Here is a 26,103-nt window from a genome sequence, read left to right on the forward strand (position 1 = left end):
ATTTAAAAAAAAAAATCACCTACGACCTCTGCAGCTCGATCACATTGTTTTCTTATTCTTGCTGTCTCCAGACGATTTTCTTCAACTTCGTATTGAATTATCAGATTAGTGAAGCTAAAGACAACCTTCTTTTTTACGCCCTTCAATACGAGAAACCTTTCCTTTGTCGAACGATATCGTCTGAAAGTAGCAAAATTAAACTCTCTCTCTCCGCGCGCAAACACACACACACACACACACACACACACACACACACACACACACACACACACACACACACACACACACACACACACATATATATAATGTAAATATATATATATATGTATATATATATATATATATATATATATATATATATATATATATATATATATATATATATATATATATATATATATATATATATATATATATATATATATATATATATATATATTGTCTCTTCCTCGGGACAAAACCTACAGAAAGTGGTCATTCCGACTGGGGCGTTCTGACCACTACACCACCAGGCGCCCTGACAAATAACAGCTAAAAAAATATGAGTCCTTAATATAACTACAGCCCTCTTCACTACGAGGTCTGACCTAAAATGCATCAAATCATCTGGAAAAACTGAGAATGAAATACAAAAGAAATCGTCACCCCATTCAACCCGAAGACGTCACTGTTACTCAACACTCAATTTTACTCAGCTTGGGAGAGGTTTTCGAACTGGAGAGGTCAAATACAACCTTCATTTACCCCTCCAGCACAGATCTCCCCCAGGCTGAATAAAATCGTCTTCATATTTTACAAAAAAAGTAATAAAAGGCCACCTGGATACATCACATACCTAATAATCCACTAAAAATTAAAGACCTTAAAACTTCCTCAACCCATTCTGATGACGTACATTTTTATTTTATTTTTACTCGTCACACATGGTCTTCAGCTTAGGAGAGACTTTTTTTTGAGTGGAAGGGTTATATAATCTCTATCAAACTTCATAAAACCTCCTAAACTTCATAAATCTGTGAGGTAGCAGCAACATAACGAAAAGGACGTCTACGGTCTGAAAGGGGTTATGTCTGCTCTCGTGCTCAAAATTAGGTAGCTACATCACCCATAGCGTCACTTAAAAATTATCTTCTAAAAATGGAAGACCTTAGAACGCGCTTAGAAACGTTCCATTTCAAGGGTGGGGTACTTGCTGGCGGTGCCCCTCTCCCCGCTGACATCCATGGCCGGGTTGTCTAGTCCGTCAGTCTGCTTCACGCCGTTCTTATCAAGCGTCACCACCGGGCTGCTCTCCTCACCAAAGGCCTTCAGGAAGTCGGGGAATTTGCCAGATTCGTGTAGGCGACGCACGATCCAGGAGACAAGCGGGAGTGTCACCAGAGTCACCAACATCGCCAGGGTCCTGTTTGGGAAAGGAACGCAGGGGCTTTATTTCAGCTGACACCGGTACTCTCCTTTCGAGCACACCCAGCAAATCAGGAAATCCTCGGAACTCGCGATGGCGATGGATGATCCAGTATGCAAAAAGAATCACCATGGTCATCACCACTCCAGGGTCCTGTTGATGATAGGATGCGAGAGAAATTTACTGACAAAGGAAAAGGGATAGAAATCACATTGAGATCAAGACCGATATCTGACCTGCTGCTTCCAGAAATTGCAAAGCTGGTCCTTAACACACACCTTTCTTCAGACATGACAATACCACGACATACATCACCAGTCATGTAGCGACAACAACTTCCACCCCAGACTGCCACGCATCAGCCAGTCCTTGAATCGGGAGAAATAGCTTACACGATTCCAGCACCACACCAGCAATGGGACAAGCAGGATGCAAAAGGAAAACCATCAAGTAATGCGGCCAGCTGTGCAGATATTCTCAACAGGAATTCCCTTATTGTAATTTAAAGTTATCTGGAAGGAGTATGTGGGGTTACATGGAGAGATAGACTGACAAATGTGTAAGTGAAGTGCGTTGTGGTGTGGATGTGGATGTTATACACAGCATTAGCAGAAATATAATGAGGTGGTTTGGCAATGTGGAGAGGATGGAGAGCGAGACACTAACGAGGTGAGTGTATGTGAGTGAGTTGGAGAGGGGATGAGAAGGAGGGGGAGGCCGGGGATGAGAGGGAGAGATGGAGTGGAGAGCTATACAAGAGAGGAGAGTGTGAGCAGGGAGGAGGGCAGTGAAACGGCGGGGGACAGGACGACATGGATGGGATTAGTTTGTGGCCACCCCTTATGGGATTAAAGCGTCTGCCAACTGATATACAGAAAGATAAAGGTCCCTCTTTGATGGATACTCGCAGTGATCATGCTGTTAAATCATATGGTCCTTCGGGCAATGAGAAGGCAGGTAGAGTACCAACACTCAGCATATCCGCGTGCTAAGATTAGCCTGTCCCCAAAACATGACCATCAGATACTCACTGCCTGAGTGGCCACAACGTTCAACTACGGCAGCTGGTCTGGCTGTTGTGGTCTGATGGACCATGGAGACCCCGCTGAATCAGCCTTTCACCAACCCCTTCACCTACAGACAGAAGTGAGAGTCACCTCTTGCATTTTAGCCAAACACTGGAAAATGAACCTGTGAATATTCTGTGGAATTTATTCTCATCCGAGAGGAGAAGGAGAAGGTTCTTCCCCGGGTGATCATCAAACAAGTCAAGAAACCCAGAAGCCAAATGCAATTATCCACTCTCACACTACGCAGACCTTCCTACACAATACACTGCCCCTCAGACATGAATAGGTGACAGATGGGCGTGTGTTGTGTTGGGTGGTGGGATATACCTAGGCAAGCATACTGTGTGAAGACAGGTGTTTCAGGTGGGCCAGTAAACGTAAATCAAACACTGAGGAGAAAATGGGTATGGTGGACAGATAGAGGTAGGTGGGATGGATCAATATGGTGGTGGTTGGTGGGTAAGGCGGAGTGAGCAAAACCCTACGAAGCGAGGTACTGTTTGAGGGTCGCCGTTGGCATTGGGGGGATGTATGCCACAGATTTCTCTTGAAAGTTCCATGAGGGGGAGTACAAACATAGGGGGGTTGGGTACAGGAGTGGACGGGACGGTCTACGATGGTGGTGGGGCTGGGCGGATGCATTACACACACAAAAGATGCAATAAAATCAAGCACGTCCCACTTTCACTACACAGGTATTATTAAAATCAAACAAAGCAACTCAAAAAGCAACAGTCAGATTAACCGAATTACTGGCTTGTAATGGAGCGCACGTTCTCCTCTGCTTACAAAGGGGAGGACACTGGAAGGCTCCTATGAATCACCCTCAGCCGAATAAAACTGTCTAATGTTAACTGGAACAGGATACTAGAGTTGTTCTAACCATGAGGGGATTATCTGTAGCAACATTAACACGCTGTCTCATATAACTGCCCTTGTACTGGATATAACTGTCTGGCATTAGCTGGCACTGCATACTGGAGTGCCCCGACCATGATAGTGCCAAAATAGAAATCAATGACACAGATTCATAAAACACAACCCGAACAGAGCGACTTATCGATATGGAATTTCGCTCATGAAGGGCAGAAGACTGAAAGGGAAATGGACCCGCTGGCAGTACTGAAGGTTTAATTTCCTGGCGACGGTAATCCTGGTGTGCCGGAAATGAAGAGACGGATGGGGAGGGAAATATGTATGCATGATCTCTTCCAAATTTAACGCTCAGGCTCCTTGGACTCACTTTCAAAGGAATAAAATCGTCCAGCGTTAGGCCAAATAAAATACTAGACTAAAAGCAGCTATAAAATGACTGAACAGTCTCTTGTAAAGCAAATATGGTCCCTCACAAAAATGATACGTCCCCTTGCAATATCAATGTGATCTCTTGCAAATTAATATCTTTTTTCAACATAGATATTGCCTCATGTAAAATCACTATGGACTATTGCATGGACTGTGTGTGTGTGTGTGTGTGTGTGTGTGTGTGTGTGTGTGGTTGGAATACATCAGTGTGTGAGCGTGACAGGCTGGAATACATCAGTGTGTGTGTGTGTGTGTGTGTGTGTGTGTGTGTGTGTGTGTGTGTGTGTGTGTGTGTGTGTGTGTGTGTGTGTGTGTGTGTGTGTGTGTGTGTGTGTGTGTGTGTGTGTGTGTGTGTGTGTGTGTGTGTGTGTGTGTGTGTGTGTGTGTGTGTGTGTGTGTGTGTGTGTGTGTGTGTGTGTGTGGTGGGGAGCTACAACGTACCTGAAGGGGAAGTACTGCACGCCGTCACTGAAGTATGGGTATTTGATGACAGGTGGAATGCCCAGCACTGGCTCACCTCCTGACGGTAAACACGTATATTAAAAAACACAACAATAAACACATAAACAAGCAAAAACAAGGAAACAAGACAAAGGTACCATAGCGGCAGTAATATTCCTTTAGCTTCAAAGTACAGAAAATATTAACAAGCAAAGAAATCAACAAATAAATAAATAAATAAGTAAATACAGACATATAAATAAAACACTGGTCATACACTTCCTTTAAAATTTATACCATCCAAAAACTGTGTTCAAAATTAATTACACCTATCTAACCTAATCACTATTAATTAAACGTGTTAGATAATTGCAGTATCCCACATCCCAGACTGTGCATTATAACAAAGGCATCTTATCTTAAAAAATCAAAGTCATCATAATAAAAATCCCACCCAATGCACCAAATATATTCCACTTTACGTCTCCCAGGTGTGGACAGAAAAAAAAGGGAAGACCATAATGAAAAAAAAAACTCTATACGTGGAGGGAGGCTTCACGAGGGAATAGACTTAAGAGGGAAACTATATTTGAGGGAAAAGGCTATATACAGTACAACGCTTCCACCCTCGTATTTTTTCTTTTTCATTAAGCTCTTGTATTTGGCGACGCATTTAATTGGCTTATTTATGCCACCTTCACGCGATTTTTTTTTTTTTTTGAGAAATCATTTGCGGTCACACACACACACACACACACACACACACACACACACACACACACACACACACACACACACACACACACTTACCCAGGATTCTAAGGAGGAAGCCGAGCACGTAAGCCAAGATGGAACCGTAGGTGTTGACGGCATAAGGGAAGTGCACGGCCATGGTCAGTTGTGGGAAGAGCATCACGTACACCAGGTCACTGCACAGGTAGCTGGGGGTGGTCATTAAAGGGTCATAAGAGGTCATTAAAGGGTCACTAGAGGATATCATGGGTCATTTGATGTTATAAGAGGTTAGTGAAGAGTATGACAGTGATGAATAGTGAAGTCTGGGGGTCACTTTTTGGGAAGAGGAACATGTACACCAGGTCAAAGCACAGGTGTTTATTAAAGGTAATTGAGGGTTATCACAGGTCATTACGCGTTATACTCTCTCCACTTTGGCCTCACCTAAAATTGCCATCACTCTATAGTTTCCGAGCAACTCAAGATTAACACAAGAATGGAAATGTGCTGCAAAATGACCTTTCTCTGATGCCTTCTCATTTTATTGGCTGTCTTCACATTCTTAAAAATTTTCTTCTCGCCTTGCCCTGAACTCTTCCACAATGTATGTCCTAAATGGGATAAAGCTTCAAGTTGACCCTTCTATGTGATCCTGACAGTTGGCTTATTATTCTTAAAAATTATAGGTCAACTCCTTGGGTGACCTTTAAGGCTTCCATCAAGACTGGCCAAAATCAGATCAAACTGTTATTTATCTTATTCACACACAGACGCACGAGCTGAATTTTTGATCTTGCCCTCTGACCATGATCTCTGACTGAATCTTCTCATAACTGACTCATTTCACCCTTGCCTTCACGTGAACCATTCCGCCAAGTCTGCTCTAAAATACATAAAACCTAAGTTGACTTTGTTAGGTCACACGTTGACTAAGTCCCCTGTGTCCTTAATCTCCGACCTACTTTGCTAAAAACAAATAGGTCAATCCCTTGGCTGACTCAACCATCCCAAGGTTGGTTATAATCGGATGAAAACTCTCTCTCTCTCTCTCTCTCTCTCTCTCTCTCACACACACACACACACACACACACACACACACACACCGTGGTATAACAACACCAAAACGCTAGACATATTAAATACTGACAGAAGAAAAATAAACAGCGACATCGTTCTGGCAACACCGGTCCTGGACTTGCCAAGCGGGAATTTTCCACTTGTTTTGAATGTAAGCTGCTTAGGTACACGTAAGTCCTTTTATACACACACGATACGCATACACACACTTCTACACACATACATGCATACATACTAGTACATACACTCATACATACACTGCTACACATTCGCGTTAAAACATACATACATTCGGCACTCGTATAGTCACATACATACATACACAGATACATATACACACAGTCTACATACACACATAAATGCATACACAGATAAATAGGTAAACAGATAGATACAATTGCATACGTGGAAGACCTTCGGAGTAACCACAAGGATTCATCTAAGAAGTTTCATTCACATCCATCAAAGACACAGACAAACAGACACAGACAGGTACACACACACACACACACACACACACACACACACACACACACACACACACACACACACACACACCTCATGGCATACGATGAGTTAACGAAAAAGATAACAACTTGCTCGCAGAAAAGTTAAATTTACAAGATCATGGGAACGAAGATGGCGGTGGGGTGGTGGGTAAGGGAACCGGGTTTGGAAATTTAACTACAAAAAGGGAGATTAAGACGCGTATGAGACCTGATGAAGGGATTAAGAGCTCAAGGGAAGAGGAGGAGGGAGGGATTGAGGAGAAGGGGGGGACGAGGAGGAGGGAGGGACTGAAGAGAAGGGGAGAGGAGGAGGAGGGAAGGGCTGAAGGGAAGGGGAGAGGAGGAGGGACGGATTGAGGAGAAGGGAAGAGGAGGAGGAAGGGAGGGATTAAAGGATTGAGGGGAGAAAATATATGTGGGGAGAAACGGAGGTGTGAAGGCAAGATAGGAGTCAATTTTTCGCCTCAAGGATCTGCTTTGATTCACGAACAAGCTTACGACCGTCTTGATTTCGCACTGCTGTAGGTGACTGAGGCAGGACAAATGACACCAGCAGAAAGGCGGTACATGCGGTGTGTTTCTGTGAGTGGCAGTGACAATGGAGTGACTGAGTGAATGGTAGTGATAATGGAGTGACTGAGTGAATGGTAGTGATAATGGAGTGACTGAGTGAATAGTAGTGATAACTGAGTGACTGAATGGTGGTGATACTGATGGTGATGCAGATGGCAACCTTCATACCGTCGAGGTGGTCGTGCAGTTAGCACCGCCGGCCCGATATTTACCGAGTTCGAATTCTGGTGCCACTCGACACAGGTGTCCATCCATCCTTTGTTATTGGTGGGCAAAACGAGTATTTATGTTAACAACTAGAGGAGGTACCTGTGATGCAGTGGCATTCTGCTCCTTTACGGCTCAAGATTCTTCCCCATTCGTAGTTTGCCAGCAACAGGAAAGTTAATTCTAGCAGTCACTTCTCCTCCTGTAGTGGACCTCATGTGGTCGCATACAAATATGCAGACGGAAAACAGTGTGAAAGTCGGTCGTATTTTTTTAATGCACAACTTTTCCTTAAGTGGGTATAATATTTTCAACACCCTGACCATTTCCCCATCAGTAATCGCTGTAACGCTTACCATGTAGGAATGGCGCACTCCGAAATGATGTCCTATAATCGTACATAAGATATAGGGGTGCATGTACTAAAACGCTAGTGAAGCCCAGATTTCAGCATTAGGCTAAGACTAAAAGTGCTTCGCAGTTTAAGTGTAAAGCTACTTGCAAAGTCCCGCTAACCTTCGTGGGAGTCGCGAAATTGGGTTGTGAGAATAGCGATTTTGTTCTTTCCTTCCTGTGAATCTTAATCGTAAGTTCGTTTGTGCATTTCAATCCTAAGTCTGTTTGTGAATTTCACCCTGAGGAAGGGGGGAAGTGAAAAAGAAACGTAAGAATAAGGAGAAACAATGGAAGGACTGGAGGATTAAGAGAAAGAGAAAGAGTGAGGGAGGAAGACTGCTGCGGAGGAGAGATAGATACGGGTCATTAATTGCGTACCATAAAGTTTTTCACGCCCTCCGCCTAACTCCGAAGCGACACCGACTCATCCGTGAAAGGGCCACGTAACAACCCCTCTTACACCCCAGCGCCGCGCAAAGTAGTTCCCCTTCATTAACAAGTTTTGTGGAAGAACAGAATTCATCACGGCCCCCCCCCCCCAAAAAAAAAAAAAAAAAAAAAAAACTATAACATTCTTCAACGGGTTCTTAACAAATTCAACCGAAGGAGGTTTTTTAATTTGACCCTTCAAACGGCCAAACATTTCCTCTTGGATGCTGAGGGAGGCTTCAGAAACTCCACCCTGCACCAGATATGACTGTGAAATCACTCAAACTGCAGGGGTTACATATACTCTTCGTTAACCCTTTCCATACGACACTGTTTTCCTGAGACACACTGGATTGTTTGAAGGTAGTAAGTTCACAGGAAGAGGCTTTTGTACTGTGAGTTAACGTATATATTACTATGACTGACTTTTTAAAAATTCATTAGAAGTAAGTAATTGTTAGCTGTTTTTAATTTTTTTCTGAGTAAAGAGAGGAAAAGTAGATATTCCCTGAGATAAACAACACAAAAAAGAAAACGTTGCCCTCAGTCCAGCTAAAAGAATTTTATTAGATTCTTCACTTAACATTGTCCTCACCCAGCAGTAAAACAGAAATCTGTAGTGATGACGTCACGTTACCATGACAACGGCCTGCTAGATCTACAGAAACATCCGACAATGCGGCTTTCAATATCGTCTCTTGTTTCTTTCTTATCGGAGAAAAGGAAGTCAGTATATAAAATTAATGCGAAAACCACTATAATCTGGTCACATATCAACATTCTCTAACTCTAGTGGAATGACGTTAGGTAAAGTTACGGTGCCACATCAAAGAAAATCTACAAAACTTGGGCGTCTCGGATTTGTCAGGTTTGGTTGCTAACTTTTTCTCAATACCTTTTCGTTATTTTATGGTCGTATTTGCTGACAGAGATAAAGGTTCTTCATGAAACCATTCTGTTTTTCTTTTTTTTTCTTATTTGCAGAGTCTGTTATGATGTGGCAGGGGTAAACCAGCTCTGCTGTCGGGCCCTGCTGCGGATGTTACTAATTGCATTGCGCAGTTGACCCTTGTGCAGTGTGGTGCGGTGAGGATCTGTCCGTTCTCCCCTTTGGAGCTAAGATCCGAATGAATGTGTTTGAATGGATGAGTAAATGGGGAGTGTGTCGTCCTGTCTCGGCTACCTCCCTTTCCTTGGGGGAAGCAGCCTAGGTATATAGATAGATAGATAGATTTGCGGAGCCAAAGTCGGTGAATGTACTGTATCACTCTCTCTCTCTCTCTCTCTCTCTCTCATAGATTCAGGTCTGACACCCCCATTTTTCTTCATATGATCCCAGATCCTCGCTACAACCTTTTGGCCCTTAGAGAACTTTAAGTAACCCTCCCCACCCTCTCTCTCTCTCTCTCTCTCTCTCTCTCTCTCTCTCTCACGTGAAGCTAGGTCAAACCATAAAATATTTTCTCATTATGTAAGGTGTAAGAAAAATGTAAAAGATAGAACAAGCCCTCCACTGAAGTCAAAGGGCGATCTCGTTCATGATATCTTAACACTATTCACACTGCCTTACCAACACGAGCGAGTGCAGCGATAAGCCACTAAAATGACCCATCACTGAGATTTTTGTCCTCCGAAGAAAGACTAAAGAAACTACATGCTGCCCTACAAAAGCGACAACGAAGTGAAGATGTAAAATAAGCATCTAAAATACCTAACAAACACCACAACGTCAGCTCCGGAAATTCGAAAAAAAGACTGAAACTACGATTAGAAATAATGGGATGAAACTCAGAGGCAAGGGCTGCAGGACTAACATAGGGAAAAATTACGATAATATTTGCGTAGTGGAATAGCAGCGTAAAAGGCCACCAAGAACAGTTGGTATATAAACTACAGAAAAATGTAAAATTCGGCTAGATAATTATTTCGAAACAGTACGCCACAATACCTGAGTGTTGATTATTTCCAGAGTGATGAGTCTCCTGGCGACAATTACACGACTGTTTAATTACGAGGACAATATGCAACTGTGTATGCTCTTAATTACATAGTACATAGTATTTCCTCTTCTGCCTTTCCCCCTAAATGTTCACACTTGTTCTCTTTAGAAAGTATGGAATTCTTCTATCTTTATCCTTTTTTTCAGAGGGTGTTGTGGGTGGGGCGGTACCTTCCTTTGTTATCCTTTTATCACACACGCTAATTAGATGCCTGTATTTTTTTTTTTCAGAGATAACTTCTTTATGGGGCAATTACCTCCTGTTATCTGTATTTCCTATTTACTGCTACGTGCACACGCTCTCTCTCTCTCTCTCTCATTGCACTCGGAGTCACAAATGAGTGGTTTCCATAGCAACGACACTTTCCTTTAGCAACTCTTATTATTATTATTTTTTCTCTCTCCTCTTCTTCCTCTCATTTCCGCCTTCTTCCTTCTCTTACTTCTCTAATCTTCCTTTTCATCTCTCTTCTTATTCTTCCTCCTCTTCCTCTATTGCTCCTGTTCTATCTTTCTCCACTTCCACCTCTTCTCTTCCCTCGTCATCCTATCTCTTATTTCATTTCCTCTTTCTTTTTCTTCTTCATCCCTCCTTATCTTTTCTTTACCTTTTTCCTCTCTTCTTTTTATTCGCCCGTTTTCTCCTCTCTCCCCCTCTCTCTCTCTTCTTTCGTATTCGTCGCCATCTTCCCTTTCTTCCTCCTCCTCCTCCTCCTCTTCTCCTTCGCCTGATCCCCTCCCCCTTCTCTCTCTCTCTCTCTCTCTCTCTCCCTCTCTCAATACGGGGTTGGGATGGGGATGGTTGTGTTTAGAATAAGAATGAGGGGATAATAGTGTTTAGGGGGGAGAGAGAGAGAGAGAGAGAGAGAGAGAGAGAGAGAGAGAGAGAGAGAGAGAGAGAGAGAGAGAGAGAGTTTTATTTACTTGCGTCTTTATTCTTTATTCATTTGGTTATTTTGAGGTAGGTGGGAACGCTCACCCTTCTATCATTCAATGCAATGCTAACTTTAAGCGATTCTACACTGAGTGACAAGCTAAATGACTGCCCTTGATCCAAAAACACGTCAATGCTTACAGAAAATGGACACGATTGAGAAGAACAAGTCAGTACTCAAAAAAAAAAAAAAAAAAAAAAAAAAAAGGCGAGTACTAAGAAGAACGGGTCACTGCTCTCAAAAAATACCTCACTAGTTATCAAAGCTCACATAAGGAGTTACGCTTCACTATCACTGCTCATAAAAACAGATAGGAACTCACAAAAACAGCCCAGAACTCACCAAAACCAGGCCAATATTCATAAAAGCAGCTTACAGAAAAAGAGGCCCGCACAAGACCGACTGAATTTTAATCTTATAAATATCATCACATTTCTATAGACTGGTTTTCACTGACTTGTGGCGGCCCGTTTTGTGCGTGTGGGGTTCAGGACTTTTTATTTTTTATTTATTTATTTACAGAAGATAAACAGAGGAAGGGAAAACAGAGTAAATATTTAAAAAAAAAAAATCCATACACCAAATCATAGGTGTCCTCTAGTATCGGCCAATTAGGGGACTACCTGAAGATACTACAACCCAGCCCCAACACCTAATCCTGCTCTGCACACAAACATATCACTTTTCCACAAGTCACTACGTACAAAAGGATGCTCACCAAACCAGGCCGCCACTCACGAAAATGGCTCACACAGAACATGCCACTCCCTCACCAAATAGGTCAGTACTCACAAATAACTCAGAAAAAGGGATAATTACTCACAAAAGCTCATATATGGAGTTCCCTTTGATGGCTATGGCACAGGCGACGCAGGCCACGACCACCACTGCCACGCGCATCACCCACATGATCTCACGGTCACTCGCCTGGTGGGACAGATAGACAGATAGATAGATAGACGGACAGACAGACAGGCAGATAGACAGACAGACACACAGATAGACAGATAGATAGATGGACAGACAACAGACAGAGTGAGATTGATAGGTATGAAAAGATAGTTAGATGGGAAGCCAAAGTACACGGTTGCTTAGTTGGTTGGTTGTATATACAGATGAATAGATGGATAGATGGATAAATAGGTAGGTGGGTTGACACTGATAGATACACAGGTAGGCAAATAGATAGACAGTTACGCAGACGATTAATTTAGGTCGATGGTTGGCTGGCTGATTGCTTGGATGTATATATAGATGGCGGAACAATAAATACGTATGCAAAAAAGTAGACAGACACAGGCAGACAGATAGACAGATACATAGACAGACAGATAGACAGGTGGACACAGATAGATATAGAGAGACTGATAGTTACAGTTGGACTGATAGACTGATAGAGCTACACAAACAGAAATATGAGTATTTCTAGAGATAAATGGACAGACAGACAGACACACAGGCGGATCGAGAGTTAAATAGATAAACAGATATAGATAGACAGACAGACAGATATAGGCGATAGACAGAGAAATAGATGAACTGATGCAACGGTGGCTGGCTGGCTGAAAATAGACAGACAAACTAAAGGACAGGCTGACTGCAGTTTCTATTATGCATCAGACTCTGGACACGGACTAGACGAGCCTGTTCCCCGAGGCCCATCCCGGGTCACCATCAACAAAAGGACATCTCGGTGCTCTAATGGTGCACCCAGGGACAAAATCTCTCTCTCCCCCCCCCCCTCTCTCTCTCGTGTGTGTGTGTGTGTGTGTGTGTGTGTGTGTGTGTGTGAGAGAGAGAGAGAGAGAGAGAGAGAGAGAGAGAGAGAGAGAGAGAGGATGGAGACAGGAACGAAAACGAGGAAGGGAGGGAAGAAGAAAGGGTAAGGGGAAAGAAGATGGAGATGAAAGAAAAAATGAGGTGAATGGAAGGAAGGAAGGAAAGAAGGAAGGAAGGAGGGAAAACAAAGACACCAAAAAGGAAAGAGATGGAGGGAGGAAAAAATGACACAAGAAAGGAAAGAAGGAAGGAGGAGGGAGTGAAACTAATGGAAGATAGAGAAGTAAGGCAGAAGGGAAGACACTGCGGATGGAACAATGAAAAAGGAAGGAACGAATGAAAAAGGAAGGGAGGAAGGAAGGAAGGAGCTAAGGAAGGAAGGAAGCCAGGAGGGAAAGAAGGAAGGAAGGAGCTAAGGAAGGAAGGAATCCAGGAGGGAAAGATGGAAGGAAGGAAGAAAGGAAGGAAAGAAGGAAGGAAGGAAGGAAAGAATGAGGCGAGGCGAGAATAAGGTATGAACGTCGTACTCTGTTTTTCACATGACTGGATAGGAAAGAGAGAGAGAGAGAGAGAGAGAGAGAGAGAGAGAGAGAGAGAGAGAGAGAGAGAGAGATGAAGGTCACAGGCAGTTGCTGATCAGAAGGAACAGAAATGGAGGGAAGGGAGTATGAGGGCTGGAAAGAGGAGAAGGAAAAAAAGAAAGGGAGGGGAAAGAGAAGAAGGAAAAAAGGCAGAGAAAATGCGGGGAGTAGAGGCTGGGGTGGGGGTGAAAGGGGGGAAGAAAGAGAGAAAGGAAGGGGAACGGGCAAGGGGAAAACGAAAGAGGGGGAAGGAGAAATTGGAAAGGGGGAAGGGAAGGGAGGGGAGAAGAAGAGAGAAGGAAGGGAAGGAGACAGCGTAGCAGACGGCAGAGGAAAGGAAGACAAGAGATGGAGTGGAAGAATGGGGAGTAAGAGCGAGAGGGGAGAAAGGGAGAGGGAAATGTGAGGGGTGATATTTTGTGCTGTGAAGATGCGAGGAGGAGAAGCGAGAGAAGAGGGGAAACGCACGAGAAGTGAAAGAAGAAAGCGAGGGGAGTGGAGGGGAAGGGCAGACGAGAGGGAGGAAGGGGAGGGAGAGAGGTATTTTTGTAAGTGAGCGAGCAGAGAAATGATGATGATGATAATGATAATGATGATGATAAGGAGGAGGAGGAGGAGAAGAAGGAAGGGAAGGAGGTGGAAGGGAAAATAATGAAAGAAGGAGATGAAGACGAAAAAGAGGAGGAGGAGGAGGAGGAAGAGGAGGAGGAGGAGGAAAGTCATGAAAGGAAAGAGTGGACGGCAATGAAGATAACGATGACAGCGAGAGAGAGAGAGAGAGAGAGAGAGAGAGAGAGAGAGAGAGAGAGAGAGAGAGAGAGAGAGAGAGAGAGAGAGAAATTCGACACAAACACACCTGATGATAGAGAAAGGAAAAAATGATAAAAGAGTACAACGCAAAAACGGGAGGACAAAGATGGAGGAAGTTAAAATAAATCAGAATAAATAGGGAAGAATGTGAAAGAAATATGAGAGAGAGAGAGAGAGAGAGAGGCTTCATAATGTCAGCTGCCCATGACTTGAGGGTCATTTTTTTCCCCTAATTCTCTCTCTCTCTCTCTCTCTCTCTTAAAACACACACACACACACACACACACACACACACACACACACACACACACACACACACACACACACACACCACCCTTAGCCTCAACCACCTAACCCCAGCGACTCACCCTCCTTCTGAAGACGTTCTTGTAGATGTTATTGGCGAACATGGATGACGCTGACAGCACGGAGGAGTCAGCAGAGGACATGACGGCAGCACTGACAGCACCCAACCCGATGAAAGCCACCCACTGAAAGGCAACAAGGGAATTACTATGACTGAAAATCTGGGGCTAGCAAACAATATAATAAAATCGTAGTAATGAGACTATCAAAAATTATCATACCATCATCATCATCGTCATCATCATCATCGCCATCATCATCATAATCTTTCTCCCCACTTACAGAGCCATCGTAGGTTACTGAAAGGGTTAATAAACACTACAAAGAACACAAAAGTAACTACTGAAGGGGTTTGTGTGTGTGTGTGTGTGTGTGTGTGTGTGTGTGTGTGTGTGTGTGTGTGTGTGTGTGTGTGTGTGTGTGTAATAAACGTGACCTAGCTTGACCCAGAAACTATATATCTATCTTCCTTTTCTCTTTCTCTTCGTCATCTGGGGACAAACTGGCCGAATAAGGGTGCTCGGAGGAAGAAGTGAAGTGGATAGTGTGTGGGAAGAGTTGAAGACGCTGAAAGTCCTCCAAGGAAAAGTTTAAGAAGTTATGGGACGAGTGGAGAAAAGTTGACGCAGAAAGTTAATCCAGGTCATTCATTTCAGTAGGATAATGGCTTTTTTTGCAGTTTGTTTTTGTTGTTCCATACGATTACGACAAAAAAAGGTCCGTAATGAAAGAGATTATGGATAGATATTCTAGGATGAGGGCCAACCACCATCCACTCACTGGATGTAGTGCTAGCATTGATTAATTTGGGTTTAAAATACGTAATCAAACCAATGAGTGCCCGGTTACCCCTCTCTCGGTGTCGATTTTAAAAGTATTAATTCAGCCATTAATATAAACAAATGAATAAACAAATAAATAAACAAGAAAATAAGTAAATGACAAAAGAAAAGAAAAAAAATGTTGCCTCCGCTTTTCGCCTGACCCCTCCTCCTGTGGCCTGGTCTCATCTCAACTTGTCCGCCTTTCATTTGGAGTTGGGTGCTGTTGCTGCTGCTGTTTGGAGCCAGGCATCACCGGGCTGCCTTGCCTTCTCCTGGCCACAGCTCTCTTCCTCGCTCTCCTCCCTTCCTCTCTCTCACTTTTTTCTCATTTCGTGTCATACCTTACTTTTGTCCTCTCTTCCGTCTTTTCTCCTCCCTGGTTCAACTTTTCTTCGTTCTCTTCTTTATCATTCTCTCTCTCTCTCTCTCTCTCTCTCTCTCTCTCTTTCTTTCTCTCTCTGTCCTGTGAGATGGCTCGAGTCCCAGGATTTGGTGTTATCTAATCTCAACTTCCGCACCATAAGTTTTCGCCACGGGTTCCCTTTTGCGACAGAAATGAAAGAGTTAGACACATAAATCAACAATACAACTAAATAAAAAGAATAAATAAGTAAATAAGAAGCAAATAAAGTAGGGAAATAAACCGACAAAAGATAGATGGATAAATAAATGAGTGATCAGGTGAATGAAATAAAAACATCATCGTACTGAAGGGGCTAGAATGATCCACTATTCGCTCATGTGTACCTAGTTGAGAATGACGCCAGAAGGGAGCCGCGGTGACCCGGTGCTGGTGCGTTTGTCTCCCTAACTACGTGTACTCCAAAGTCTGGGGTTCGAAGCAGAGTCATGGCGGACACTTAACCCCCTTTTAATCCGCTGATCTGATGTACTGATTTCGTTTTCCATCCTCCTCACTATTTCATTTTCCTTAGGCAGATCTTGTGGTGAAGGGGTAAGTGGAGGCTGTATCTGACATCTCCTATTTCAAAAATATCCCAAAAGCTAATTATAACAGGAGAAAACCAAAACAGAATAAAAAATACAGTAGTGAATTAAAGAAGTTAAAGAGTTAGAAGTCAGAAGTCAGTATATTAAGCATGACACACATAAACACGATCACTACAACACTAACTTTCACAAGCATCACTCTTATAACATTCCTTTCCCATTCATACTTTGTTAGCATGGAGAGGTTTAACACTGGCTATCACTCCCCCTCCAAGCATATATTTCCACCCTGCAGTGGATCTCACAAGCACTGTTACCAGATGCCTTTTCACCGACCTGAGAGAGATTTATTTAGTCACAGAATTAAGCACTCTATTACGTCCACATATATGCATTTTCCTCCAACTATCTGAATATGATTATTATTAAACTCAGGGGAGACTTTCGAACTGGAGAGGTTACGTATTGCCTTTATTAATCCCTTCAGTGCAAAAGGCCTCCCCTAAAACTGGATAAAATCGTCTGGATGTGGCAAGAATAAATATAATAAATACGTATTGAGGTAAAAGAGGTTAGCACAGATCTCCGCCAGTCAATACGCTGCTACTGGGGCAAATGACCGCTACGCAACCCTGCCTTGTTGTTACTGAAGAAAAGTTAGAAATAAACCTTCACTGTTCTCAAACCATTCATCCTACACTACCCATTTTCACACAGTGTACTCACATGCTCCCTTCCAGCCTCTAATCACAATTCCAACTCATCCCACACGCTTCTTTTTCTCCCACACCCTATTCTTTGATCCCTCCTGACTATTTCATTCTTGAAAGATATGTTAAAATAATCCGACGGTGCGCTAAAGGTATTGGAGAGGGGCGCCAACCAACAACAACAACTACTACTACTACTATTGCTACTACTACTACTACTATTAATGTTGTTGCTGCTGCTCAGTAGCTACTAACCCTACAACACCTGTTTTCACTGGGTATACTTTCCTGCCCTAACCCCGCCGCCATCACATTTTCAGTCCATCCCGCCAACTCTTTTGCTCACCACGCCTTCTATGGTTTCACGGCACGACACAGGCAACACGGTCGACGAATGCACTAGCTCTTCAGTCGAGAGAAACCCATCCCTTGAAGAGAGGGCAATTACAAGAGGGAGACGATAAACAGGTTGTCGTGTGAAGTGCAAAGGTCTGAGTAGCATTCAATTATAGTGATGAGATAAACAGAACACTTCAACAGCGTGATTAGCGGAGGAAGGCGAGAAGGAGGAGGAGGAGGAGGAGGAAAGAGAAGAAGAGTAGGGGCCCAGTGCAAGGTCAGACGCTGAAGGCAAAAGCAATGTCACTCTCCCTTAAGTGGTATTAAGTGAGCAATAAATCGTAATAACACCTCAGATGGAAACTTAAGGGGCCAATCTGGATAAAGCGCCTTAAGCTACTTGAAAACCAGGCATCCACTTGGTTATATGGTTACAACTCAACGTGGTAAATGGCTTCTAGGATTAAATTATTTGATGTGCCACTCAGTGTAATGACCTACCACTGGGATTAAGAGGAAGAAAAAGGATGGAGGAAAAATGGACGAGGAAGAGGAAGAGACAGAGAGGACAGTGAGAAGAGGGTCATTGGTGATAAGCAAATAACACTTGACAGAGAGAGAGAGAGAGAGAGAGAGAGAAAGAGAGAGAGAGAGAAAGCAGTGCTGGAGTGAGACAGAGAGATGACTGATTGGTGTGTTTCTCCCAATGCTGTGTGGTGTGGTGTACTGTGGTGTGGTGTGGTGGGTGGTTTGGTGTGGTGGGTGGTTTGGTGTGGTGGGTGGTTTGGTGTGGTGTGGTGTGGTGTGATGTGCCGTGGTGTGGTGCAGTGGGATACACTGGAGCTGAGTGGAGTAGGGTGGAGCTGAGTTGGATGGAGTAGGGTGGAGCTGAGTTGGATGGAGTGGCGTGGACTGGAATGGGAGAGGAAAGCAATATAATGGAGTGAGGGAGCTGGGTGCAAAACAAAGATGAGACAACAACAACGACAAATCCTCCTCCTCCTCCTCCTCCTCCTCCTCCTCCTCCTCCTACTACTACTACTATAACTGCTGCTACTACTACTACAGCTGTTACTGCTGCTGCGATCTGTCTGTTCATTTCTATCACTCAATCTTTCTACTTATCTACTTACCTACCAGTCTATGCATCTATCTATCTATCACTTATTACCACATCAGAAACGTAGGGGTCCGGGGCTAGGCTACTAATCTTCAACATTTTAGGCGATGGTGACCAGTTCCTCTCCCTGAGTCGCATTATACAAACAATAATTCCAAGTATCTGATGAAAACCCCTATGGATCACAACCGGTAAAAGCACCTTAATCTACCAGACCACCAAGCATTTATTTGGTTATATGGCTACCACCCAGCGCAATGAAAGGTTTCCTGGGCCACAACAAACCATTTGGCATGTCATTCAGTGTAGAGTCACCTGGAGGCAGCTCTACATGGAATGAGAGGATCCGTGGATGATGAGAGTGTCGAGTGTAGTGATTGACTGTGGGAGAGAGAGAAAAGGAAATCTCTCTCTCTCTCTCTCTCTCTCTCTCTCTCTCTCTCTCTCTCTCTCTCTCTCTCCAAAATCACGGCTTTTGAAGAATAATCTGAATAACTTTACATTCCCCACATAATTCCACCGCCCTCGAATTCCGCCAGAGAGAGAGAGAAAGAGAAAGAGAGAGAGAGAGAGAGAATCATCCTCCCTAACTCTACATTCCCACGCACCCCTAAAAAAAAAAAATAAATAAATAAATAACAAAAACCATAAAAACATAAAAAGACGTAAAATATAAGACATTCGAGAAAATATAAATAAAAGCTGAGAAATCCAGACAATTCTCAGGAAAAGGTGTGCTAGGTATTTCTCTTATTATCAGCGCTGGGCCGGAGCTAAGCATTCCTAGGAGGCTTCGGGATACGAGAGTGGAATATGAAGTGTGTCTAGGATATGATGGGGAAAAAAAAAAAAAAAGTTCATAGCTCGTGGTTCATATAATGGTGAGTGGGAGACTTGTTGTGTACTTCGATTTGGTGCGGGAGAAACGCGAAGGAATTTATATGACGGAGGAAAAAGCTGGGTCTGCAATATGTCTGTATTTATAGATCTCCCTCTGTGTGTGTGTGTGTGTGTGTGTGTGTGTGTGTGTGTGTGTGTGTGTGTGTGTGTGTGTGTGTATTCGAGTGGCTTATTACTGTTACCAGAATCTACATTTTTAGTTCCCGGTTATTCAGGCAAACAGGAAAAAAAAAAAAATCTCATAGGATCCTCTTTCGCTCCTATTCAAGCTGTTTTTTCAGTCTCTGCTAAATCCTGAATAAGCTCATTCGCGAAGTGTGGGTGGTTCTGAGAAAGCCATGGAAACAATAGTAACAATATAGTCTCTCTCCCTCTCTCTCTCTCTCTCTCTCTCTCTCTCTCTCTCTCTCTCTCACACACACACACACACACACACACACACACACACACACAATCACACACACACACACACAATCACACACACACACACACACACACACAATCACACACACACACACACACACACACACAATCACACACACACACACACACACACACACACACACACACAATCAATCCGCCCGGCAGCGTGCACTCAGCGCCAACAAGCAGTACTGTCCCCGCCTACGAGCTTTTAGACGACCCGCACGTGTACCCTGCAGCAGGGGAAAAGATTCAGTGATATTCCATATTTTCCAGGAGAGAGAGAGAGAGTGTCTGTGGCTGTCTTTATAAATATTCCTAATCTTAAGTCCTATATAAGATCCTTTATAGATACATTTCATTCACTAATACAGCCCACAATTCACAAGCACTGAGTGGATATCAAGGCGACAAAACAAAATGATCCGTGATAGTAGTTAAATGATATCCATATTTTCTTCTTTATTTGTGAAAACCGACTAAAAATCTCTATGAAACTTGTTAAGAATATTTATGAAACTCGCTAAGAATATTTATGAAACCCGCTAAAAATCTCTGTGAAACTAACTAAGAATCCAGGTGGTGGTTTTCTTGGAACTTACTTCGCCGTTAAAATTACCATCATGTGAGGCTGTAATCTCGCCTCTGCTGTCTCTCGCCTGTGATAATTTAGGCTAATTACTGTTGTTTCGTGTGTATAATTACGTCGGAGTTGAAATATAATGGCTCCCTATGGCTGGCTGTTTATATTTGCTTTATTTGGGGAGACACGCACCTTCCTGTTAGCTGGGGTGAAGGTTATATTGTTTTTCTTAGCTGATGTCGGGTGTTAGAAAAGTGTATCTGTAGGAGGAGATGTGGTGTGGTGGTGTGTGGTTTGGTGTGACAGGGTGTAGTGTAGAGGTGTGAGGTTTGGTGTGACAGGGTGTGGTGTGGTGGTGTGTGGTTTGGTGTGACAGGGTGTGGTGTGGTGGAGTGTAGTTTGGTGTGACAGGGTGTAGTGCTGGGGTGTGCGGTTTGGTAGTGTGAGGTTTGGAGGTGTTTGATGCGAGGTTTCGTAGTGTGTGGTGTGGCGGGGGGCGGTGTGGCGAAGTGTGATATCGCGATGTAAGGTGTGGCAATGAGTGGCACACTAGTATGAGGTGAGGTAGTGTGTGGCGTTATAGTATGTGGTTTGGACGTGTGAGACCTGTGGTAGTAGGTGGTGTGGTTGTGTGTGTAGTGTGGCGGTGAGATGTGTGAAGGTATCTGGTGTGGTAGGGTGACGCGTAGGGGTGTGGTGTGTGGTAGTGCGTGTGCAGTGGTAGTGTGTGGTGTAACAGTGTGATAATGTGTGTAAAGAATGGCACACCTAATTATCACCAGTACAATACCATAATCACCCCAACCACAACCAGTCACCACAACAATCATCACCACATTATAACAATCACCACCTATCAATATCCACCACTGCTACCACAATCATGACCACAACAACGACAACCACATCCATCACAGCAAGAACAATCATCACCACAGCCACAACAACCACCACGACAGCAATAACCACCACCATCAACACCACCACCAAAATGTTCTTATCCCTACCGCCATTTCATCACAGCAAAGGGAAAAGGGAAAAACAAGATAACATCCACAGTAGTCCTTCCTCCCCGGCGCCTGCACTCTCCCCCGCACCCACCTACATTCTAATGGACCGGAAAAGCAAAGTCAGTGTCACTCGGGGGCAAACTGCTGCTAAAATCAGTGGCAGCATTTTCCGGCTGATCCAAAAGTTCCCTACCCCGTGCAAGGCTGGTTCCAGGGATTTCCAACTCGGAGAGGATCCAGTGAAACGTGTCGTGGAGGGAAGGGGGCGCTGTGTTTATTCAGGCTAATTCCTGGAAAATTTACTCAGTGTAACCCGATGTGGCGAAACTGATATCCCCTTCACGAGGTTAACTTGTTTTTTCTTTTCTTTCCTTTTTTTTTTTTTTTTTTTTTTTTTAACTCACGCGCAAGAGTAAGGCAGGGATGAAGTGACTCCATTTTGGGAGCAGTTAGACATAGTTCGGGGTCACTCGACAAAATCAAAATTTATTTACTCATCCCTCCCGTATATACTCGTGTGTGTGTGTGTATATATATATATATATATATATAGATATATCTATATATATATATATATATATATAGATATATATATATATATATATATATATATAGATTATATATATATATAGATTATATATATATATATATATATGTATATATATATATATATATATATATATATATATATATATATATATATATATATATATATATATATATAGTATAACGTATGGAGAGAGAGAGAGAGAGAGAGAGAGACCAAAATAGCAGACATCACCCAGACTACCCTTGTCCCTACCTTCATATTCCCGTAAAACACTTTGACATCCACCACACACCCACACACACCATTTACTGATGGATATAAGACCCGTTGTAGCACCTTTTACTTTAGCGACTTATTTTGCGCATTACACTTTTTCAGGTCCCCATGACTCCTTCTCGGCTATACAAAATGAAAATTCAATATGAGAGTTATTCCCACCATGAGGGGGTTAACAGTGACAACAATAACGCTCTAAGGCTGCTAGACTGAATAAAAATAAGATCGTCTGTTGGAGCACAATACCATAGTTGTCTTACTGACTCATGGCAATATTCCACAACATATTTGCATTTTCTTAACATCTTAATACTTGCAGTTTATCCCAGTAACATACCAGAGGATAGAAAGGTTTAATATGCAAAGTGAATAGAAAAACAGACATTGAAATAAACAAACAAAAATAACGTAAAATAAAAAAATCGCTGAGGAAGAGATGCTGCAAAATATCCAGTGCTAACAAGAAAAAGATTCCTAATCCAATGAATGAATCAGGGCAGAAAATGGCTGCCGTGTCCTCTTTCCTACAAAAAGGAAGTTGTGGAGGGTGTCAGAGAGAAAGGGAATCCGTGTCGCGTGAATTGGTAAACAGGAGGCAACGTGTCGAAAGTGGCAAGGGTGTTGAAGCCTGTAAATTCCTCTTGACCTTCACTACGATGAGGTGTTATCTTATTCTGGCTAAATAGAGACGATTTCAGTCACCTTAGGACGACCTCTTCAATCCAGGGAGCTCGTATGACTCACGCTGAATAAAACAGTCTGGCGTTGGCTTTCATAAGATAGTAGACACTGAATACTAGAACTGTCCCGAGCATACGAAGGTCAAAAATCGTTCCCTTCCAGGTCAATTTCGTCTGTTCAGCTATGTTACAATACACCTGGGTTCAAAGGTGTCTCACATATGCAGCAGCAGTAACAACACCAGAAGTAGTAGTAGTAGTAGTAGTAGTAGTAGTAGTAGTAGTAGTAGTAGTAGTAGCCTCAGGTTCATCTGGAATGTGAACCCAGTGGACTGCAAGCTTAAACTGTCTCACTCTTGCAATCACCATCCTCCTTATGGTGGCTGGGGAGTTGAGGAATGCACCCGTGCAGCTTCTCATCTCAGCCATATCAGTGCCACCACGTGAAGGCATCCCTCCCCAACACCCACATATACGGTACTGCTATTATTACACTGCCTTGTTGTAGCGGAAACGGCTGCCTGGACGCGTAATTGCCCTGTGTTAGCGAAGCCTTGTCAATTACTCTGGATTATAAAGAACGGCAGTCATTAGTAGAGGCGGACTGACAGTTTTCCCCTCACTCCACACACACACACACACACACACACACACACACACACACACACACAAATACCGTGAAAGACAGAAAGGCTGATCTGTTTTCTTTCTTTATGAATTTCTTTCTTCAGTTACATGCGTTCTCCTTAGTCTCTCTCTTCTCGTTTCTTCCATTTTTTTCCCCTAAAGCATCTTTCCTTCGAATTCCTCATGTCCTTCTGTTTCACTACTTCCTTCCTTCTCTCTCTCTCTCTCTCTAATATCCAGCTCCCGCCTCAAATATTCACGACTATCAGGACGAAGTGAGAATATAATAAAAACGTTATCTGATTGAAACAGAAAACTCCTTCTCTAGTAGGGCTCTCCTTAAACTGAATTATATCGTCTCGTTAGCAATGTGAATAAACTACACTGTATTTCACTTTACTGTCACCTTGTTATACACGAAACCAAAATAAAGGCCTTCCATTCAGGTGAAAATGATAAAATCTGTCACGAATCTCCTAAAACGTAGCCTCCCTGATTCGCCATTACGGAAATATTCACTGATGGGCAATGCTCTCACTTCTTGTTGATCAGGTGACGAATATTTGAGGGAAGAGGGATATTCAGTCGATTTCATTCACCTTGGGGGTACCTGTCATGATGAAGGGGTTACTTCTTGTTTTCAATTTTTGTCATTCATTTTTTCGCCCCTGTCTGTGAGTGTCTGCAAAGTATGTTTAGGAAAATAATCGTCCCTCTCACTCCACTCCGCCTCTCATCTCTCCCTCTCACCCCACTCCGCCTCTCATCTCTCCCTCTCACCCCACTCCGCCTCTCATCTCTCCCTCTCACCCCACTCCGCCTCTCATCTCTCCCTCTCACCCCACTCCGCCTCTCATCTCTCTCTCACCCCACTCCGCCTCTCATCTCTCCCTCTCACCCCACTCCGCCTCTCATCTCTCCCTCTCACCCTACTCCGCCTCTCATCTCTCCCTCTCACCCCACTCCGCCTCTCATCTCTCCCTCTCACCCCACTCCGCCTCTCATCTCTCCCTACCCCCCTTACACCCTACCCCTCTCTCACTATGCTATCCAGTTTCATCCCTCTTACTCCACTCATCCATTCACTCCACTACCTTCCTCATCCGACTCATCACTCGTCCAACTCACCCTCTGATTTTATTCCCTCTCTTAAGCGACACATGCCTCTTAATCCAGTTCCACTCACCCTCTCACTCACTAATCCCACTCCCCTTGTCACCTCACTCATTCCTCTCAACCACTACCCCATCGCCCTGTTCACCCCTTCCCACCCTTCCTCTCACTCCACTGTTCCCTCTCATTCCGCTCCCCCAATCACCCCACTTTCCTCTTGTGACGTGGCGACTGTCAGGAATGAATGACTGATTAGGATGATGATGTTTGTTTATTCCGGTCATTACTGCACGCCTTTGTTTCTGTGTGTGTGTGTGTGTGTGTGTGTGTGTGTGTGTGTGTGTGTGTGTGTGTGTGTGTGTGTGTGTGTGTGTGTGTGTGTGTGTGTGTGATCATAATATCGCATGTGTGTGTGTGTGTGTGTGTGTGTGTGTGTGTGTGTGTGTGTGTGTGTGTGTGTGTGTGTGTGTGTGTGTGTGATCATAATATCGCATCACGAACACTACATTACTGTCTTACGTGACAAAAAGGCAACAACGTGTCCATAACATACTAAGTATTACACTGTCTTGTCACAATAAATAAATAAATAAAAGAAAAAATAATCACGCAACATTCGCTGCTAAGAACTCAGGCACTTCAATCAGGCTGGCACCAAAGGATTTTATTTGGCCAGAGGAAAATCCAGCAATTCAAGGATTTAAAACCATCTCGACAAACCCTTTAGGAGCCGCAGACTAACTGAGGTATTTTCTTGACGTAGCATCAGGGGGTTTTATTGGGCTGACAGACATATTAACAAAGACAACCATTCAGAGCCTGATGACGTTTTTATTAACTTTATTCTCCTCACTGTCAATTTAATCGTCTGTAAATAGCAATAGTAACACATAACATGGGCTATAGTGTCGGAGGGGATACCATCATAAACTCTTTCGTAGTTATGGTCATGTACTTTTTTTCTTTTTAAAGATGAATACAATCGTCTGTCGGTATAAAAAAAAAAATCAACAAATGTAATAAATGTCATCGCACGAGAAGCTTCCCCTGTGGATAATAAAAATCAATGATACTTCTGGCTATTACAGCAAAAAATGAAAAGAAAAAAATGTTCATGCTTTTTCTTCCGTTTAGGAAAAGTCCAGCATATTGTGTAGCCAGATACCATAGCTTCTCATTCAGGGCGAGGACAAAAAAAAATCCACCTTGAAAGAGTTACCTGACAGCCTTCATTAACCTTTACACCTTGAAGTTTTATCTATTCCCTGTTCACTTTAACTACGCATAAAACTGCCATCTCTCCATCTTGAATGCTGAGCTATAACCACTAGAAGATGGTACCAGCCATTCAGTGCGGTGGACAGGATGTAAGGCCTCAGT

The 26,103-nt window shown here is 43.3% G+C and overlaps 1 protein-coding gene across 1 annotated transcript in view; it reads right to left on the reverse strand.

Annotated features, from left to right (window-relative positions):
- Positions 1–1,042: 1,042 nt before the first annotated feature.
- Positions 1,043–26,103, reverse strand: part of LOC145417462 (high-affinity choline transporter 1-like) — a 159,940-nt gene continuing 134,879 nt past the window's right edge. The window contains exons 9-13 of the mRNA XM_080286158.1: positions 14,620–14,742; positions 11,905–12,008; positions 5,032–5,162; positions 4,222–4,300; positions 1,043–1,402 (exon numbers count right to left, since the gene is read on the reverse strand). Coding sequence (XP_080142284.1) covers positions 1,159–1,402; positions 4,222–4,300; positions 5,032–5,162; positions 11,905–12,008; positions 14,620–14,742 — 681 coding nt within the window. The 3' untranslated portion in view covers positions 1,043–1,158. The remainder of the gene's footprint in view (positions 1,403–4,221; positions 4,301–5,031; positions 5,163–11,904; positions 12,009–14,619; positions 14,743–26,103) is intronic.

The sequence above is a fragment of the Coenobita brevimanus genome, chromosome 110 (assembly GCF_032717465.1).
Source record: "Coenobita brevimanus isolate Jiangsu-jjx chromosome 110, ASM3271746v2, whole genome shotgun sequence".
In the NCBI taxonomy this organism is placed as follows: domain Eukaryota; kingdom Metazoa; phylum Arthropoda; class Malacostraca; order Decapoda; family Coenobitidae; genus Coenobita; species Coenobita brevimanus.